The sequence below is a fragment of the Aptenodytes patagonicus genome, chromosome 7 (assembly GCF_965638725.1).
Source record: "Aptenodytes patagonicus chromosome 7, bAptPat1.pri.cur, whole genome shotgun sequence".
In the NCBI taxonomy this organism is placed as follows: Eukaryota; Metazoa; Chordata; class Aves; order Sphenisciformes; family Spheniscidae; genus Aptenodytes; species Aptenodytes patagonicus.
The window spans coordinates 11,867,242-11,888,988 of NC_134955.1; the positions used below are offsets into that span (position 1 = coordinate 11,867,242).

Consider the following 21,747-nt stretch of genomic DNA (forward strand, 5'->3'; position numbering starts at 1 on the left):
GGTTTTTTTGATCATGGGGAGGTTTACATGGCACCGGGCCTGCTGGTGACAGACGGAGTCCAGCTGTCTCACAAGGGAAAAAGGATCATGGCTCATGAATTAGCAGGGCTCATTGAGAGGGCTTTAAACTAGGTTCAAAGGGGGAAGGGGATAAAACCAGGCTCGCTAGAGATGAGCTGAGGGGTGGCGTGCCGATGCCGGGGGTGAAATCGATAGCCCAGCTCAAGTGCATATACACCAATGCACGCAGCATGGGCGGCAAGCAGGAGGAGCTGGAAGCCATTGTGCAGCGGGAGAGATATGACTTAGTCGCCCTCACAGAAACATGGTGGGGTGACTCTCATGACTGGAGTGCTGCAATGGATGGCTATAGACTCTTCAGAAGGGACAGGTGAGGAAGGAGAGGCGGTGGGGTGGCCCTGTATGTTAGGGAGTGTTTTGATTGTATAGAGCTCAACGACTGTGATGATGGTACAGTTGAGTGTCTATGGGTAAGGATGAGGGGGAAGGCCAACGAGGCAGATATCCTGCTGGGAGTCTGTTATAGACCACCCAACCAGGATGAAGGGGCGGATGAAGCGTTCTATAAGCGGCTGGCAGAAGTTTCTCAATCGCTAGCCCTTGTTCTCGTGGGGGACTTCAACTTCCCGGACGTCTGCTGGAAATACAACACGGCAGAGAGGAAGCAGTCTAGGAGGTTCCTGGAGTGTGTGGAAGACAACTTCCTGACACAGCTGGTAAGTGAGCCTACCAGGGGAGGTGCCTCGCTCGACCTGCTGTTTACAAACAGAGAAGGACTGGTGGGAGATGTGGTGGTCGGAGGCCGTCTTGGGCTTAGCAACCATGAAATGGTAGAATTCTCGATTCTTGGTGAAGTAAGGAGGGGGGGCAGCAAAACCACAACCATGGACTTCCGGAGGGCGGACTTTGGCCTGTTCAGGACGCTGGTTGAGAGAGTCCCGTGGGAGACGGTCCTGAAGGGCAAAGGGGTCCAGGAAGGACGGACATTCTTCAAGAAGGAAGTCTTAAAGGCGCAGGAGCAGGCTGTCCCTGTACGCTGTAAGAAGAATGGGCGGGGAAGACGACCGGCCTGGCTGAACGGGGAGCTCTTGCTGGGACTCAGGAAAAAAAGGAGAGTTTACCGCTTGTGAAAGAAGGGGCAGGCGACTCAAGAAGAGTATAGGGATCTTGTTAGGTCGTGCAGAGAAGAAATGAGAAAGGCAAAAGCCCAACTAGAACACAATCTGGCCGCTGTCGTTAAAGACAACAAAAAAAGTTTTTACAAATATATTAATGACAAGAAGAGAGCCAAGGAGAATCTCCATCCTTTATTGGATGCAAGGGGGAACATTGTCACTGAGGATGAGGAAAAGGCTGAGGTACTCAATGCCTTCTTTGCCTCAGTCTTTAACAGGCAGACCAGTTATCCTCAGGGTACTCGGCCCCCCGAGCTGGAAGACGGGGACGGCGAGCAGGATGAACCCCCTGTAATCCAGGAGGAAGCAGTCAATGACCTGCTATGCCACCTGGACGCTCACAAGTCTATGGGGCCGGATGGGATCCACCCGAGAGTGCTGAGGGAGCTGGCGGAGGTGCTCGCCAAGCCGCTCTCCATCATTTATCAGCAGTCCTGGTTAACGGGGGAGGTCCCGGAAGACTGGAGGCTTGCCAATGTGACGCCCATCCACAAGAAGGGCCGGAAGGAGGATCCGGGGAACTACAGGCCTGTCAGCCTGACCTCGGTGCCGGGGAAGATTATGGAGCGGCTCATCTTGAGGGCGCTCACAAGGCAAGAGTGGGACAACCAGGGGATCCGGCCTAGCCAGCACGGATTCATGAGAGGCAGGTCCTGCTTGACCAACCTGATCTCCTTCTATGACCAGGTGCCCCGCCTAGTGGATGAGGGAAAGGCTGTGGATGTGGTCTACCTGGACTTCAGCAAGGCCTTTGACACTGTCTCCCACAGCATTCTCCTCGAGAAGCTGGCGGCTCACGGCTTAGACAGGTGGACTCTGCGCTGGGTCAAAAATTGGCTGGACGGCCGGGCCCAGAGAGTTGTGAATGGAGTTACATCCAGTTGGCGGCCGGTCACGAGCGGTGTTCCCCAGGGCTCAGTACTGGGGCCAGTCTTGTTTAATATCTTTATTGATGATCTGGATGAGGGCATTGAGTGCACCCTCAGTAAGTTTGCAGACGACACCAAGTTGGGCGGGAGTGTTGATCTGCTCGAGGGTAGGAAGGCTCTGCAGAGGGACCTGGACAGGCTGGATCGATGGGCCCAGGCCAACTGTATGAGGTTCAACAAGGCCAAGTGCCGGGTCCTGCACTTCGGTCACAACAACCCCATGCAGCGCTACAGGCTTGGGGAAGAGTGGCTGGAAAGCTGCCCAGCAGAGAAGGACCTGGGGGTGTTGGTTGACAGCCGGCTGAACATGAGCCGGCAGTGTGCCCAGGTGGCCAAGAAGGCCAATGGCATCCTGGCCTGTATCAGAAATAGTGTGGCCAGCAGGAGTAGGGAAGTGCTCGTGCCCCTGTACTCGGCACTGGTGAGGCCGCCCCTCGAATACTGTGTTCAGTTTTGGGCCCCTCACTACAGGAAGGACATTGAGGTGCTGGAGCGTGTCCAGAGAAGGGCAACGAGGCTGGTGAGGGGTCTGGAGAACAAGCCTTATGAGGAGCGGCTGAGGGAACTGGGGTTGTTCAGCCTGGAAAAAAGGAGGCTGAGGGGAGACCTCATCGCTCTCTACAACTACCTGAAAGGAGGTTGTAGCGAGGTGGGTGTTGGTCTTTTCTCCGAAGTAACAAGTGATAGGACGAGAGGAAATGGCCTCAAGTTGCGGCAGGGGAGGTTTAGATTGGATGTAAGGAAAAATTTCTTTACTGAAAGAGTGGTGAAACATTGGAATAGGCTGCCCAGGGAAGTGGTGGAGTCCCCATCCCTGGAGGTATTTAAAAGACGTGTAGATGAGGCGCTTAGGGACATGGTTTAGTGGACATGGTGGTGTTGGGTTGACGGTTGGACTCGATGATCTTAGAGGTCTTTTCCAACCTTAATGATTCTATGATTCTATGATTATAAAGTCAAATTAGATTTTACTGATTACTGAATCAGTACTAAAATTATAGATGAGTCCGCTCTTCAAATTTTCAGATCCTAGAAATTTACTTGGAAATTCAGCTGCTTATAGACCGTGAATTTTTGGCTCAGCTTGTTGTCGAGATGGCATTCAGACCTAACGCTGAAAATCCCACAAAAGATTTAGTATTCACGTGTTGGACTTGGATCGAGGCCATCCCTAGTTAAAATGAGCAAAGGCTAGACAGAGGAGGCAGCGCTTGCAGTATGTGAATTGTCTTGTCCTAGGCTAAGTTATGACCGTCTCTACATCTTCCTTGTCTTTTATAATACTAATTTAAACAGTGTACAGTGAGTAACTCTGAAAAAATTTATAGCTGGATGTCAGTGCTGTACTGAGAAATGGCTTGGATTGAAAGCAGGCATTGTGTGAGCAAAGCCTGATGATACTTCATATTTAATCTTTATTAGGAAATGTAGCTGAACCATTTAGAATTAAATGTTTGACACACTTATTTTTGTTAGATCGTTAAACTGGATTGCCCAGTTTATATGATATTTAGAAAGACAGATGCTGTTTCCAGATTATTTATTCCTGTGCCAGGTCAATTGCCCATTTATTTTTAAATATTTATGATCATCTCAGTTTTGTCCTGATGTTGGTAATGGTTAGATTTATTTACTCTTACGGTTTTCCAAGTTCTGGACACAGAGACATGCTAGAGACTTTTCAACTCCCTTCTCGACTGTACAGTAGGTTCATGGAATAGCTCACCTTCCAGAGAGCTCTGAAAACCAAGGCTCTATCTCTTCACCCAGCATATGCTGAATGCAATTAGGCACTGGTTCAGAAAAGGCTTTGTAAACATTCTGAATCCACGCCACGTTTTCTGGTCTCAGGAGCTGCCAAATGCCTAAATGCTGTATTCAAGCCAGATGTCTAAATATATAAAATGAATGACTGAACAAAGTGCCTCCTTAGTAGAGCATATGCCTATAGGATGGACAGACCTGAGGGGTCTGAGGTCAGCTCCAGAACGTGATGTTCTGCCAACCCACATCCCTGGCCACTAGGAGGGAGACCAGAATATACTCTCTCCTGGATGAGCTGTATGAGGAAGGAGCACCCTCGCGCTCATTTTTTGCTCTCTTGGTATGGGATGCCAAGCCTCAGGAACCTCTGCTAGCAGTATCATAAGGCAAACTCTGTCACTTCTCAGTGAGTACACCTGCCTCTGGGACACGGAGGTACTTGTTCAGTAGGATCAAACAGTTTGAGTACATCTGGGTTTTCACCTGAGCAGCATCCACTCAACCATTATGAATGGGCTGCCTTGATCTTGTTAGGAAGTGTACATAATACAAGATACACAGAAAAAGAGCTTCTATGTAAAAAAATTCAAGTACTTCACTGACAGTTAAGGCTGCCAAAGTGGTTTTCTCTTTTGTTGAAAGCAGAAAGAGAAAATCAGAAATGAATGCTATATTTATGATTAACATTATGGACATTAGCTCAGCTGCGGTAGTGGGCAAAACTGAAACACACTTGAGCAGGTACAGTAACCTACATTATAAATGTATTATAATTTATAAGAGTAGTGTGTGTTGAAATTGTTCATAGAACATTTTCACTAGGCAGTCTTTGTCACTACTCCTTAAAAGAAATAAACCTGATCCTTTCTGAGCTATGTTTAAAGCAAAGCATAAGATGCATTTATATTCCTAGTCTTCCTAGAACCTGAAACTTTAGTGATCTTAAAAAGCTGATTGGCTTAGTTTCCCTTTTACGTAAGGCTGCCTAGTTCAAGATTCTGAATAGTGCGTGTATACATTGAGATGGACTGTGCACAATCTTAGAGAAGTGCCTGCAAGGCACTAAAACTTGAACCCAGACGCTATTGTTTTGGATGCCCTGTAAATAATTTTATTAATAATCTTGAGAATAGCTAAATTGATCCAGGAAGATTGTGATGAGAGGCTACTGGTAATGTAATAATTCTGTAGTGAGGTTAAGTAGTAGTAATAATTCATGGTAAGGCAAGGTAATAACTCCTCTCACAACTGTCTAAAAAAAACCTCTGTATAGCCAAATAAGTCTTGAGTAGTTATTCTCCTTTGTAACAATGACAAGCACAGCAATAAAATAATTTCAGTGTGTTTATTAAAGGACAGCAGTGGTGTAGGGAGCTCTCACTAGCAGAATGTCTTTTTTCCTCCTAGGTATGGCAATGTGGAGGAAGTGTTGAGGTTCTACCTTGCTCCAGGATTGCCCACATTGAAAGAGCACATAAACCATACACAGAAGATCTAACTGCTCATGTCCGGAGAAATGCACTAAGGGTGGCTGAAGTCTGGATGGATGAATTTAAGAGCCATGTCTATATGGCGTGGAACATACCCCAGGAGGTGAGTCACAAAGACCGGTGTTTGCAAGCTTTGGCTTTAGATCCTTGTGGGTTTGGTTCCTCCTCTGAATTTTGATTTTTCTGCTAGGATGTTGTTATTTGTATACACGTATGTATGTATTTATGTCTTACATATAGGCATAAGATATGCCTATAGATACTTATATATAAAAATATATACGTAGTTGTGTCTTATTCTAGAATAATTTCTTTGTCTTCAGGTTCCTTAACAATTAATTTCCTGTTCATCATCCTCACTGATCGCTCTTCAAGGAGATTTTAATCTAGTAGCTGCAGAAATGTGGAAAAAAGAAGCATCAAATCTATATTACACATCTTATTTTGAATTTGAGTCTCTTATTTACCAACACAGAAAGCTGTAATTCCACCAGATTTGTGAGGGGAGTTTTGCCAAGGGGCAAGGGATGTTAACATCTATTGAGGGTGTATCACTCTTGAGTAATTTCACATCAGAGCAAGGGTGGCTGGTGGATGTCATGACATATTGCAGAATCTAGCTGCAACTCTGTTTTGGGTTGCTTGTCCAGATTTCTTTTCCATAGATGAGCACTGGTTGGTCCATTGTAATGAAAAGATAATGTTGGATGGCTAACCTGAGAGTTCAGTTTGACATCTGATTTTAGTTGTTCTTCATTTCTATAGTCAATGATATTTAATCTATGAACTGTTAAGAGCTATAGGGCTCTGAGAAAGGTGACTGTACCTACTCTGGAAAATATTCAGGATCCATGTAGAACAGGTTGTTTCCACCTAGAGGTTGGAAACCATGGCTGTAGTTGAATTTGAGGTTTGACTTAGTGTGCAGTTCTCATCATACAGCAAAAGCAAATATTCTAGACTTAATAAATGAACTTGGACAATTTATATTTTCTTTAATAAAATCTCTGTAAAATCTGAGTGATTTTGCAACTGTTCAGAGAAACTGGTTTTGCTGCGATTTCTGGTTCGAGAAATAAAATGCTGTACTTCTCTTCCTTTAGTTTAATAAGGACAAAAGGTTAGAAACCAAAAAACAGCTAGATATATGAATGCTGATGTTGATTCAGCTGCTTTTAATAGTTTCCTTCATCTCTCATGGTTAAAACTAGATAATTTTGGCAAAGTGGGGAAGTCATTGTCCTATTTTCAGGTTGCAGAATTAGCCACATAATATACCATGAAAGTACCGGGAAAAAAATCCTCTATGATCTGGTATAGGGAAAGGACCTTTCTGGAAGTTAATCCCATGTTCACAGAATCCAAGCTACCCTTTAAGTGTCCCTGTTTTGAGTAGTTGCACAGCAGTGCATACAAGAATAAAGACATTTCCGGAAGATAGGGTTGCTTATTTTACATCAAAACAATTTCAAATTAATTCTATTTGTGATTAACCTGATAGATTTAAATTTCAGTTTGTATTTTTTATTGTTAGTTATTTTCCTGAAGATTGGTTGATCTTCATTGGTTGATCAAGTTTCAATTTTTTGACTTGCAAACATAGCATTAACACAAAACTTAGAAATTCCTTTTGCTAACCAGGATATACAGTATTATACACGTATTTGTATAATATTAATCCAGATATGATGGTGGTGGTGCTTAATCTTGTGCAAAGTTGAGATTTGAATGCAATTTGGAAATCAAATTCATAAAGAATACGAAGATAAGTTATTACTTGTTAGATGAAAATTTAACAACTAATAATAACACAGTCTTGACTGTGCCGATAGATCAGAAAAAAATAAGCCTGTTTTAATAAATTTGAAAACTTATTTATTAAACAAAGGAAACAAATATATTTTATTAAACAAAGGAAAAATAAATACAGTGTGTGGATTGAACTGATTTCTTCAGGTCACAAAGTGCATCAAGGTGTTTGCACGGTAGATCTTGTACTGCCAAAACTGATTTTGTTCATAGTTTTGAAGAGGAATAACAAGTTTTCTTACTACTTCAATCTCCAGTCATTTTCCTGCCACAAATGTACTAAACATTGCACTGAACTACTTGAATAAATTGCAATGCAGATTATATTCTCTCTTTGTCTTCACAAAGGCTACTGCTGTCAAACCGTAGTGCAGACTTAAAAGCTGGAAATGGCAAGCGCTAAATCAGCTTTTAATAGTGGTAGCCTCTTCTGCAATGTAATGAGATACCTCTGTTGTAGGGAGAAATCCATTACTATGTGTATGTATGGAACCTGTAGCACAAAGAACCTTCATTTGTATTTCTCACCACTGTAGAAAACCAAATAAACACACACATGCCCACATACTTATTTAAAATATACTGGGAAACAGTTTAGTTTTCACAGTTGTAACAGGCCTATAAAGCCTGAATCTACTCTTTACCTAGTAATTGCTATAGGATGTTCAGAGACAGTATGGCACCTTTGTGACCATCAGAAGGTTCTTCTATCAGATGGGGTCTGTGACTTACAGCTGGGTACATTCAAGTGTTGTTCACCCAGCTTCCATCTTTTGCCATGTGGAAAATAGGGAAGGACATAGAACAGTATTGGGGCTCTGTTTTGTTCTGACAGCCTGACACGTGCTCAAGTATTCCAAATCAGTTGTGTAATTTGAAGCTGTTCTAAGCATCTTTGTGTTCATTGTGCAAGGCCTGGTGCCAAGAATCAGGGGAAGAGCTCCAAAGACCTGGGACTTCCTTTTCCTTTCCCATGCTAAACTTTGCGAGTACTGAACTGATTCCAGAGCAGTAGGAAACAAGGACATGTTTAAGGAAAGCTTCTGGCCTTTTAAGGGAGAGAGGAAAATACAGTACAAAGCTACACTCCCAAGCACTGTAATTGAATCAGTCAGTATAAAGAAAACCTACGTCATTAGTGGGAGTCCTCTTTTATACATCAAAAGGTTAGGAGCAATGCAGTCTCTGGTTGGTGTAGAAACATCAGTAGAAAAAGGGAGTATTCAGTGTAAAGCAGCAACCTAAAAAATAACTTAAAGCTTGTGGGACACTTGTAATACAGACTTCCAGTAGGCAGGGGGCAAAAAGATGGTGGATGAGAAAGGCTGAGGATGGATTGGGTCAAATTTAGATATCAGACTGGATGGCAGCATTTCTGTTTCATCTTTGCTTACCTCAGGATTAAATTAAAGGTGAAATACCAAAGAGGGACAATTTTCAAATCAAACCTAGTTTCAGCTTAGGCAAAAAGATGTCGAGACATCATTGCGTGAGACATGCAGAGAGGACAGACAGATAGCATGGCCAAATACTGTTACACAAGTGGATAACTACAGGAATAATTCTCTATCTGGAAGCTGATGAAATAGTGCACTGGTAATGGACTGTGTAGGTAATAGAAATGTGTTCAGTTATAACAGTTGGGACTTTCCATGAAATATGTTATTGCAAAATATTAACCACAGGACCTGTTTTTTCCATGGAAGAATTCCCAGATCTCTGAGAAGCCCTATAGTCAGATGTTTCCAAAGGTTTTAGTCTTCAGGAGCTAATAATAATAAAATGGAGTTAGAATCATTTGGCAGTATGCTGTGACTGCCCTCTTGGGATCTCTGTGGGTGGTTCTGAAGTACTGAGGGCTTCAAATGGGGATCTCCAACACCATGGTGATTTCTGCATCGTAACTACTTAGATAAATGGATTCAGAAAAGCACTTAAAACCCAAAGGAAAGATTTTTCAAGTCTCAGGAGCAAGAGCTGTGCTCTCCATGTGTCCTCCCCTATGTTTTTGGTTTTGTTTTTTTCTTTTTTTCCTCCCATCATATTCTCAGCTTTGGGGAACACACTGAGTTGTTGCTGGTGATAAAGCCAGTGTGCTACATGTGAGCTGTTTTCCTTCTCCAGCTGCATGGGAGGATGTGATTACTGAGGCCCCAGATGCTCTTTCTCTTATACAATAAACTGTGAGGAAACAAGTGTTGGTGCCTGCAGGGTTGCATGAGAAAGGAGTTGGGATGCACTGGACCAATTTAGTACCTGATCTCAGGAAGCCTTGTTAGTGCTGGAAGACGAATGTCTGTGTGCTGGCATCCTCCTTTTCCTTCACAGAAGTGGCAGATACACTGGCAAGTGCAAGTGCAGCCAGAGTGGTGCATGAGCGGGATTTGTCCATGGGATCAGCTGGTTGTCTTACAACACCCCACAGCATGTTTCTCTATCTAGTCGCTTGCTAGAAAAGTCAGGAAAAAATGATCACTTAAGGAGTAGTTCCACATAAAGTGTTATGAATGATGTAGGGCTTGAGGGGAGTCATCATTTTTAAGGATTGAGTTATGCCTGTTTATGCCAGACTTCAGTTTCCTACTTTTTAGTATACTTTGCTAATGTGGGAGTCAATTGTACTTTAGTTAGAAAATGCTTCCATAATAAATATATTTGCTCCAGATTAACATTAAATCAGTGCTTTGGGATGTAAGAAGCAGTCGTTGCTTCAGCAGCTCAGAAACCTAGATACTTACTAAGAAAATTCAATGCTTCCAATGTTATTTTTAAATCATATCTGGTGGCTGACAAAATCTTTGGGATGTTTATGGCCCAGTAAAGGCTGTTGTTTAAGTAGATAGATTATAGGATTTCCCTTGGAAAATTTATTTGTCCTGAGTTTTGTTCTGAGGCAGAAGTGGTAGAGCACAGTGTGGAGCAAAATGTCTCGTTTTACTTCCTGTCAAATAGCAGCCATGGATTTGCACTTATATCCCTCTCTAAAAATTTCTGCTGTGTGATTTTAATGTAATAAAGTATTGATTTTTACATAGAGGGACTTTATGAAACTCATGCTTTATGATCTGCTGTTATGATAAGTAGAAATTAGGTTAGCCAGAAATGTAAAGGAGAATAAAAATTATGGGAGAGAATACTCTGCAAGTGCTTTTAACAAAAATAGTGACTTCTCTTTTTACATTACAAGAGAAATTTAATAAGTGATATTTCAGAAAGGTGAGCAGAGCTTCTGCTCTTTGCAGTGAAGCACTAAACCCAGACTTCAGAAATGGCCAGAAAGTGTCATATACTAATGATTAGGCCACAGTGGGACGCCAGCAATAAGGTTGTTTCTAGGGCAACTTGCTACTTCCTGCCAATTACTTTTGCATTTGGAAAGTGCCAGGAAATTAGAGAACAACAGTGATATTCATTGGAAGCCAGATCTAAACCCCACTGAAGTCAAGAGGAGTGGTTCCATTGACCAAAGCAGACTTTGAAAGAGACCTTGCTATGGTGACCTGTATCATATTTAATTGGGGCACTTATGGAGTGTGTGTGGGTAACAGACTCACTTCACAACCAAAAGCGATAATTATCATAGGTCATAATCGTCTTTGCAATGAGGGAGACTCTGGATAATTAGTTTACACAGAAGTGTATCACTGATGTCTTTTCTGCTTTTTCTGTCCTTTGTTTTATGTGCAGGACTCCGGAATTGATATTGGTGATATTTCTGAGAGGAAGGCCTTGAGGAAAAAGCTCCAGTGCAAGACCTTTAGGTGGTATCTTGTCAGCGTGTATCCAGAAATGAGAATGTATTCAGATACTGTCGCCTATGGGGTGGTAAGGATCTTGTTTACATTCCCCGTTCTAAAAAGGTGGGGGAGAAAGGTGTAATAGTGGAAGTAATTCATGAAGACAATGCCTGGCTCTAAGTAGAAGAATCAGGTAAACTTGAAGTCACTAGTTAAGTAATTTGTTAGATTGGTTAGCTGACAGAGACAGCTGCTCTGCTGTAGTTTATGCTGAGGTATTCTGAATGTTATCTTCCTCCCTGATTTTTTGTTTGTTTGTTTCATGGCTTGCATTCCACTCAGAGATACTCAAGGCATGATTTTTTAGACACATTGAAGCTGTCAGTTGGAAGGTTTGTGGCAGCAGGTGAATTAACAAAATAGGCTCAGTATTTCAACTGCAAGCTTCTTAATATTGTAGCCAGATCTTAATTTAGAACCTCAAATGCCTGTATTTTGGGATCATCATCATCGTCATTACTTGTGTGACAGTAGTACCCTTGTCTATGTTGAAATTACGCTTGAGTTGTACTGTGCTAATTAAAGCAGAGACAATTCTTGCCCCTAGAAAACCGGCAATCTAAACAGAGAGTGCATGACATGGAACATGAGCATAGCAGGTTAATACAGGCCCATAATAAGCTAGTAGAGCTAGGACGTCCTCTTCACATTTTCTATCCAGTGTCATATTCACAAAAATTGATGCCTGTGAATTAAATTTGCCTTTTTGCATGCAAGTCCCAATTAGGAAATGTAACTAGTAAGAGCACATCATACAAGTGAAAGATTTGGTTTGAGACATTCCTCCTCAAAAAGAAGTCTGACTTGTGCAGTTTGCCAGTATGGCTCTGAGAAGACCCTTGAGGGTGCCATAGAGCAGCTGCTCTGTTTTGGCAAATGAAGTGATTGTATGCCCCACAAAGTTCCATGACCCCTTTGATGACCAATTAAAATTATCATGCTGGCTTTTCTCACAATCAAAAAAGACAAGAAAAACACTTCCAACAAAGGTTTAGGTTGTTAAATGCATGAGATAATGGTTATCTACCAAAATAGTTCAGAACAATGCCAAAATCATACCTGTGTGCGAGGACCCTCTTCCATAGACTGTGTGGAATTGCTCTCAGAGATGCCATGAACTAATCAGGTGCAGAGTTTCCTGAGGAGAAGGAGGCATGGCAGCTAATAGGTGCATGGTTCTGCTTGTAGGTACCTCTGGCTAAAAAATCTTAGATTGCAGGTAGAAGTGATACTAGATAAAAAAAGGAAGAACAGTGTAATAGCTAAGGTACTTGTTGCGTAGTCTCAGGATTAACTCCACATCATGTAAGTCAAAATGAAAATCAGCGAACTCATATATAAAATATATATATGATATATATCATATATATATCATATTTATATATATCATATATAAAATATATGATTTTATATTCTGCTGAGACTTTTTCATCAGCCTTTGAAGGTTCCTTGCTGGTGATACACAAACCAAAAAGAATCAGAAGAGTTTGTTACAGAAGTACTGAACTCACTGGTCAGCAGAACATGCATATTTAGGTACTGCATAATAATGCACATGATGCAGTCTTTTTGTCTGCAGCATGAGAGTAGCCTCATCAGCTAAGAAAGATGTGAGGGGTAGGCCTTATTTCATTATTTGTACTATCACAAAAGAAGTAGTGGACAGCTATGGCAACGTATCTGTACAGATAAAGGGGGAGTGTTTTATGAAATACTGTTGTATGAAACAAAAAGATAAAGTGCCCCAATCTTTTTAGTAAAAGAATTGCTTGGATCTCTAATATTCCTTCATGTCTGCTTTCCGGGTTGCTTGCATGTCTTACAATGGAGAAAGGTTTGATATTTCAAAGCAAGTCAGCTGCTTGCTGATTCTCTAAGTGCTTCCATTCATCAGCTGTCTTCATTTTTTGTAGAAAACAGATTTGCTACCATAGCATTATCATTAATTAAAAAAAAAAACAACTGAGTAATTACAAAAGTTATCTGAATAGAGGTGAGGGTTAGGATATAGGCATCTACAGTGTCACCACCCATATTTATTTCCTGAATCCTAAATTTCCTCCTGTTCTATGAGAGTTAGGAAAATAGTTGTATCATTCATGTCTAATTTATGCTGTTGCATATAGCTAGGGTTAGGGTTGGTGGCAGAGTAAAGGTTTGGGAACCAAATTTCTTTCTGAATTCTGCAGTACCCTTAGAGTTAGGAGAAAGCAATGTCAGTGGGCCAAATGCTGATGTATTTAGTGTAGGGGCTGGCTCCCTGATTTCAGCTTGATGTTTGAGATAATTTTGCAAATTCAAAATTTCAGTAGTCTAGTTTATCTTTGTATTCCGTAGGGCTCTAAGTTTGAAAAGGAGCAAATGGTAGTATTGACTAATTATTTCCAGGTTTCAGCATGGGGATTGGCGACCTGGTTATATTTTGGGTTGTAACTAAGATTAAGTCTTGGTAGTCTAAAAGTGCATTACCCAAGTTAATTGTTGTTTGCCACAAAGCCACTAGATTTTGGAAACAGATGGTTCCAAAGCGTGTGGGCCTCAGATTTTGAAACAGCATTATTAGTTAGGCCAGTGGCTTTTTTGTTTTTCTGTTTTCTGTAGGGATCATTTCTCTACAGATATTCTAGATTAATTGTAGTGTTGTGATTGGTTGTAGTTGTGATTAATTGTAGAGTTGTGATTGTCAAGAGTTTGAGAAATTAAATCTGAAGAGCTCATTTTATTTTTTTGTTTTCAAGGTTCATAAGAAGAGGACTGGTGTTAACAAGAACATAGCGTTTTGTGTCTTTTTCTGTAGCGCCTGATCACCGGACAGCTGCTGTTAGGGTTAAGGTCATGTTTCTTTTTAGAGCTTGGGACTCTAAAGTCTCTGTACCTGTTTTACTGCTGGGTCAGCCCTCTCAGCTAAGTCACATGCTGATGTTGGTCAAGGCAGATTTTTTTGCTTCCTTTATTATGGGGATTGTTGTGGAAAAGGTTGTAACATTAGGGTTAGGACAAGCATTAGAATTTAGGACAAACATTAGAATTCGAGTTTGTGGAAGAGGTTTTGAAAAGCTGAAGGTAGTGATGGATCCAGGCATGAATTAATAAGGCTGATACTTATCATTGGTTTGGATAGAGTGGTGCCTAACACTGATTACGATTAGAGTCATGGTTGTGGTTACGTTTATGGCTAAGAAATACAATGCTTTGAGAGAGGAAACTTATTTAATTCTCGAGGCTTGCAGCTAAGAATAAGGCCAGTATTGATATCTAATGCATATTTTCTCTTTAATGTTGAGATTTGTCCTGTCTATTATTGAATTTAGAGTTAGGTTTGGAGTTGGAAATCTTGTAGACTTCTAGACTTCCTTTCTAAGCATATCAATTTGTTTTCCTCAAAGGAGGCCCCTGTACACAGCTGACAGGACTGCTCAGTTAATCACAGATGGTTGCAAACCACATCACCTCTTCACTCCCTCCATCAGACAATTCTCCCATGTTCTCTGAACTGATCTTATACCACTGAATACCTTTATACATGCCCATGGGTATGCAATCCACAGCTTTGGCCTCACACTCTAAAAAGACCTTCCAGCTATCTGTGCTCATTAATTTAGCACTTCACTTTCAGAAAATTCTGTCTCAGCATTGCACAGGTAATATATAGGGCTTTGTGATGAACAGGGCCAAGTACTTTGCAGTCTGTTCATAGCTAGATTGCTATGCATGGGTTAGCCCGGAATAATGCAAAGAAGAACTAGTGCATACCAATTGGCCAGAAGTCTCTAAGTGTCAGCAGAAAGGATTTTTTTGAATTATTTCTGGAAATCAGAAGACTCTCCTGAGTGATTCTGAAAAGCTGTTTAATTACAGGGCTTTCTCCTACGTTTGAAACTCCACCTATACTGCTCAGCTAGCTGCACTGGTAAAAAATTTGTCTTTTGTCTATAGTGTGTATCAGAAACTCATTAGACTTAATATTTTAAAAACATTTATCAAAAATTATTGCTATCTCTGAAGGCTTTTTGAAATCTGCCCTCCCTGAAACCTTATGCAACATTATTGAAATCAGTAGCGTTAGATTATCTACAAGGAAGAGTTTAGTCCAGGTGCTTTCTCTTCAGTATCTTCACTGCAACAAGTATTTTTAATTTTGCATATTTCCTTGCTCAACTACATATGATGTTTTTGCAAAGAAAATAAAGTAATCACACCATCTTTTTCTCATGTAAGACTTGCTTGATTTCTTTTTCTTTCTGTTTGTTAGCTGCAGAATTCCCTGAAAAGTGATTTGTGCCTTGATCAAGGGCCAGACACAGAGAATATCCCAATCATGTATATCTGCCATGGAATGACACCACAGGTTAGTTTGTCTAATGATCTCTGATATTGCTGCTGCTCTTAGTAGACTGTGTAGGAGGAACCATCTTGTACCTGTCATTGTTTTCCTGCAACAGTACCTCCGTAAGCTGTTTAGTAGCTCTTTTATAGAAAGCTAGAATATTATTTCTGCTGTAAATTGAGAATCACTGGTATATAAGTGCTTTGACAATGAAGTTTATTATTCATTTTGAAAGAATTTGAGGAATATGAGAGTCAGCACTGACCCAGATTTGTTGATAAAAGCTTTAACTTCAGTCTTTAACTCTGCATGTCATATGAATGAAACAATGCATTTTAAAACATTTTACATATATACATATGTATACTCACAGTTTATTTATACATTATCTGAAGCAACATCTTTTTTACTTGTCATACTTACTGTCTCATTTTCACAAATCTGAAATGTACAGCCACCTTCTTCACACCAAACAGCTGTGTCAAATTCCAAACCCTGTTCTTGTGAAAGCCCTTCTTCTGAAGCACCTTTTTTCTTTCTCTGCTGTTGTCCTGTTACTCTAGTATGTGCCAAAGACTCAAATTACCAAAACCTTTCCATTTTCTTACACAACAGTTGGATTTATTAACTTTGCAAACAAGAGGGTTAAGATATTGTATATCCCCACGTGGTGAAGTATATGGGCGTAGGTGAAAGTGTTTCTAGGCAAATCTTGACAGTAAAAATAACGTTACATGGTCTAGAACATGCTTATCAGACAGATGTGTGAATTATCTAACTCTGAAAAATAACATAAGCAAAAATGATATAAAGGAAACGGATGTATTTGTGGAAGTGATTGGAGAAACCGAAAAATCCCTCCAGTTTGAATCATTTTTTTTCTCTGACTACCTTTTATATTTGTTTTCTCAAAAGGATCCTATTATGCTCCACTTAAGTTATGGAATGTGGTTTTACCCATGGAATTGTCAGTTACGTGATTTTGACTATACAGCAAATGAATCCTCCTATAGCTCAGAAATAAACACAGAGCAACAAGGTAGTCTTGTCATCTGTACCTGGATCTCATAGTGAGCTGGAAACATGAGTCTGGTGAAATGCAGATATGATTCTGTACTTCCTTGCCAAGTTACACATGCTGCAACTGTGTTCTGTGCTGGCTTGCTTTGCTGAGGGCCTTTAATATTGATCACTAGTGGCATCACACTTGAGTAAATTATGAATGATGAAGACAAAAATATCTGAAAATCCATCCATCAGACTCTCTCACTGCATGGGCTGTGGCTTATTTGTCACATAATTACGTGGTAACCACTGTTTGCCTCCAGGAGCTTTTTAAGCTAGTCCTCAGTGTTCACTAAGGAACTGTGTAATTCACCCGTGAGCCAGAGCCATTATTCTTAATCTTCTGGGAGGGCACCATAACTCTATTCTGGCATATCATCTGTGATAACAACACACTACAGGCACGGTTGTAAATTCCAATTAGAAATTTTAATTATAGTTAAGAGACAAACAACAGCAACAACATAAAAAGTCACTTCAATTAGCACAGTTCGGTATTCACCAGATCAAGAATTACCTTTGAATGTCAGCTGAAGTTCTGTATAAATGAGATAGCAGCAAATAAATGACAGAGGGAAAAGAGGCAAGGGAAACTCTTCTTGACAAGATTCTGCTCCTTTCATAATTACAATGTTGTGTCTCCTTCCCATTACTATGTATTTAATTTTGTAATTAATGATGTTAAAAACAACCCCCAAAAAGGCCCATATATGAGCAAGATCCTGGTAATGAGTGAGAACTTTCTTTAAAAGAGGAGTAAACTTTCTCTCTGTTAGGGATTATGGTATTAACAAGGAAAGCACTAACAAACATTATTCGGCATACTTCTACGATATTTCCGTTGCACATATTGCATCTCTTGCTTAAGCAGAGCTGCAGCCATTTACATTTCCTCTAGCATATTGGAAATATTTGAATAAATATTCCTTTTAATCTTAGTGTACTTGGTAGTAACCACAAAAGATATTGGTGAGATGCTACTTTTATTCTAGTAGTGGTGAAATGCTATATAAACGGGGTTATTTTGCCCACCTGGCAGTCCTTATCAAAATACATTAGTCAAAAAGATTAGTCCCCTGATTCAGGACTGCTTGTATGACTGAGGGTTTTGGTGATGCCGTTCTTAGCTCTGGTGCAAAGTTTTACTGTTGCAGCTATACCATTTACGGTTTTAGAGCTGCCACCATGGAGGGCTTTGCACAATTGCATCTAGATGTGCATCAATATATCTGGCTGCCAGGAACCATTCCCTCATACACAGTTTAAGTTGCTGTTCTTAGTTACTGCTATAGCCTCTTTTCTAAGTCAGGTAACGTCCCTTTTTTATTTCCACTAACCTCTTTCAGATGTTTTTGGATTTTCATCTTTTTGCATGGGAAATGGCTTAGATGAGGTATTTGACATCAAGTAATAGTTTCAGAATTGTACGTATGGCTATTGTTTGCTTTTAGCATGTTTTATACAAGAGAGAAATCACTGAAGTCAACAGAAAGGAAACTGCATACCTGACATTAAAAATCCATGCTCCAAGTTTTTGCATACAATATCGAGAACATCATGTGTAGCTTCATAATTAAAAGCAGTAGGAAATGGCAAGGAAATATCCTCAAATACTGCAATGAAATGATCAGAAATCATTTTCCCTGCAGTGCTTCAGTTTCCTTATAAATAGACGTCAGAATTAGTGATGGTAACACTTCTGTGACTCAGATTCCCCAACCTTTCAGCAATCCACTCCATATGTCTACTGTAACTAACATTAGCATATTCATAGTTCATTCCTGCAAGTATCTTAGAGCACTTTATAACTGTGTTTATTTTGTAGTACTGTTCTACAAATAGAGAAACGGATGCAAATCTTACATGTGGTTAAATAGTAGGATGGAATGGAAAATCAGATCATCATCAGTCCGTTTCCTTAGTCTGATACTACTAATGAGAAAGAATTTCTCACAGCAGGGTATTTGGCTTGGCCTGAAAAGACAGAGGGCACTTGAAAAACTAGTGATTAGGTATGTTTTGTACCCTCCTTCTGTCTTCAGAGAGTGCTTACCAGGGTTAGCTGTATTTTGTCCTGGTCCCCAGGAGCCTGGACGCTTCAGGAGTTGTGATACCATCCACTGAGTAGAGCGACTTGCGTGTTCAACCAGTGAAAAAAACAAAATGAGTGGCAATCCTGCAATGCGTTCTCATGAATTTAAGGGAAGAATTGCTATTACTTTATCTTTAGTAAGAATGATTTCATTATAAAATGTTGCCCAGATAATTATAGATTCTGTTGAGAACGTCTTTGTCTTTCTAAGTGGTAGCATCTGAATAGCATAACTTTCTAAGTTGCTCATCCTCCCCCGATTCTGCTGTGCCAGAGTGTATTGCTTCCTAAGCATCACATCCTTCCATTTATGCCTTTAGTCACTATCTGCCCAAAATCAACACTGTCATTACTACTCCTGTGTGTACAGCAACACACAGTATGTTGGCATAACTCCCCAGACTCGTCAGCAAGAACATCACTATCACACCTGAGCATCTGCTATTACTTCTCGTAGCTACCATGGGTACCGGGCAGCTATTAGATGTGCATGAAGTAAGGCCATAACGTGGCTTTGGTGCCTTTGGTGTGCTGATGGTCAACCGTTTGGAAGGGGCGTTTAGCGTATGTCTTAGCATGTCATACCAAGCCTCTTCTGCTGTGCAGTGCTGCTGCTTGTTAGAACAGCTGAACAAAACTGACTTCTGCAACTATTAAAACAGCTCATATAATAAATGCAACATGGTAAAACAGTTAACAACAGTAGTTAAAATAGGTTCCTACTACACTGTTCAGTGGTGGTAGAACTCTTGTTGCTTCAGTTGCATAAGAACAGCTCAGAGGCAAAGCACGACAGCCTACAGTTGTTCTTGGCCAAAGAGACTACACTGGAGACAGTTGGGGGGTGTAAGGAAGCAGACCCCTTCAGTGTGATGATAGAGGGAAACGGGAAAATTGGGAGATGAGGTGGACTGGCAGTAAGGGAGAAAGTGAGAGGAGAGAAATGTAAAGAAAAGAAGGAAAGACAGAAGAATAGTAGTGGTAAAACAGTACAAACCATAAAGTTCATGTGAGGTTGTGCATTTTTTGCTGTTTTTTTTTGAAGTGGTTCATGCAGAAAAGGATAAAGGTACTGTTTTAATTCTTGAACTTGTTGAAGCAAAGCTACAATTCAGTCATATGCTTAGGCCTTAAAAGGTCCATTTCCAGCAGCGCCCCCATTTTCAATGGAAAAGGTGGTTGCTTGTAGTTGCACGAAGTACACGCCCCAGGCTGACTGCGTTCTCTTCCTAATTCTGGGAACCATCTGAGCCTGGATGTTTGGTGGTGTTTAAGACTGCTGTTTAACCAGACCTGTAATCTTGAAGGCAGACTGATGACAGCATGTCACTTGCATTAAAACTACTCCTGAGTGATAATTTGGAAGATTCGTTTCTGAGAATGAAACACCACATTATTAGAGACTTTATAACTATTGTATAATAAACAAGTACCATCAGTCAATGAAGTGATATTTTAAGTACAGATTTACCTTGACAAGTGCTTGTGATTGAGGGGATAATGGGCAGTTTTATGTTACCTTGTTCAGTAGCTTCTGGCTCATATATTTCTCAGTTTATAAGCAATTAAACCGTGAAGCTCATCCAGGGATGCGAAAGTCAATACAAACCAGTTAGATTTTAGGAATTCAAGTTGAGGACCAGGGTCAGAAGACTAGATTGGGAGAAGTACTAGAAAAGAAATGCAGGTGAGAAGGGACACCCATTCATACCCTTTCATATTCTTGCAAGAGATCGCAGAACTGACACTCAGAAACTGATGACTACAGCCCTACCTGGTATGGATTATTGCATCTCCGCTGAAGGCAATGAAAGGAAGTCATGCCAACAAGTAGAGCTATGCCAGTTTACACTGTATGAGACTCTGACCTGAAAGCTTTATGTTGTATTCTAAGCACAGTGTGTGAAGTACTGGAAACAGCAGTTACAAGAACTCCCATGAACTTCTAAAAACTCTTTGTATGATTCCATGAGTGCTCCTTTTTAAATGTTATTCATGTATATTTTTGTAAAAACTACTTTTTCTTCAATGTAATTTCTTAGCATGGTGGTTTTTCATACACAGATATTTGTTAATTTGTAAACAAGAATATATATGAGTAAAAATTACTATCACTGAAGGCGTTTCTATTCCAGTAAAAAAGTACAGGGTTGATCACAAACACGGTATAGTTATTAGTCCAATTTCTAAAACCTAGGAGATGTTCATAGATGTTCAGCAAATAATTATCAAAAGAATTAAAATAGCTTTGCAAATAATTTTAGAAAAAAGAAAAATAAATGTCAGTTTATTTTAAATGAATAATTTAGACATCTCTAGAGCAAAGTTAGTTTGATCTTCAGGCTATTGAGACATTACAAATATAAATGTCTCAAAATTGAGTTTTAATAGAGCCTTAATTTTAATAAGTCTGTTCCAATGTTAAAAATTTTCTTTAGATTCCTCTGCCTAATGAAATTCACATTGTATTGGACAATCATCAATGCCAGGAAAGCTGGGAGAAGAACCATGTGCTTTGTCAGAAAGAATGTTAAGGGAATTTGGAAGCAGAAACAGTAGCCTCCTTAGGAGTGGCTTTCTGTGCATGTGAAGTATGCTGACCAAGAAGCATTATATACCATTTTATAAGGAGAAATTAATAGATAGTATGTGATTATATCCTTTACTACAGGTCAGGCTTTCCTTGACACCTTTCTATTTGCTTTAAAAAAAAATAAATCATGCAAATACTAAATACTGCAGCCACTTTTCCTTGACAGTCTTGATTCTGCTGCCAGCAGAGCACCACAATATTGCTGTCCTGAAAAGTTTTAGATAAAGGAGTTTCTGAAGTTTAAGAACAGTGTATAACTGTGATGACTCAGATCCTGAGCCTGGCTTATGGATGAATACGTGTTCTTTTTCTCCTACAGCTGAAAATTAAACTTATAGTGAAATTGTAATTATTCTAGGCCAAAAATACAGCATTCTAAGAAACTACTATGAAATACATACATTTCAGAAAACAAGAGGTCTTTTGTTATTTAGAAGTAGGACCCTGTTCTTAAGTGTGTGTATAAAACACATAAGCATTGCAAACCGAGGCTCCATGCAAGAACAGTTAAACAGAAGGCCCCACATCTAGCAGCTGCTGATACTAGCATGTTTGAGTGGTTGTCAGGGAATAAGGAAGAACAGAACAAAACCTGCTGATGTGGATCAATGACTGACCCTTCGAACTTGAAAACTCACTGCCCTGAAGATGAGATGTCTACAATAAACATTTTCAGGGTGTCTTT

At 40.3% G+C, this 21,747-nt stretch overlaps 1 protein-coding gene across 5 annotated transcripts in view; it reads left to right on the forward strand.

Annotated features, from left to right (window-relative positions):
- Positions 1–21,747, forward strand: part of GALNT18 (polypeptide N-acetylgalactosaminyltransferase 18) — a 362,119-nt gene that overhangs the window by 294,160 nt on the left and 46,212 nt on the right. For all 5 annotated transcript variants that reach the window (XM_076343982.1, XM_076343981.1, XM_076343980.1 and 2 more), the window contains 3 exons: positions 5,297–5,482; positions 10,876–11,013; positions 15,238–15,333. In XM_076343982.1, coding sequence (XP_076200097.1) covers positions 5,297–5,482; positions 10,876–11,013; positions 15,238–15,333 — 420 coding nt within the window. The remainder of the gene's footprint in view (positions 1–5,296; positions 5,483–10,875; positions 11,014–15,237; positions 15,334–21,747) is intronic.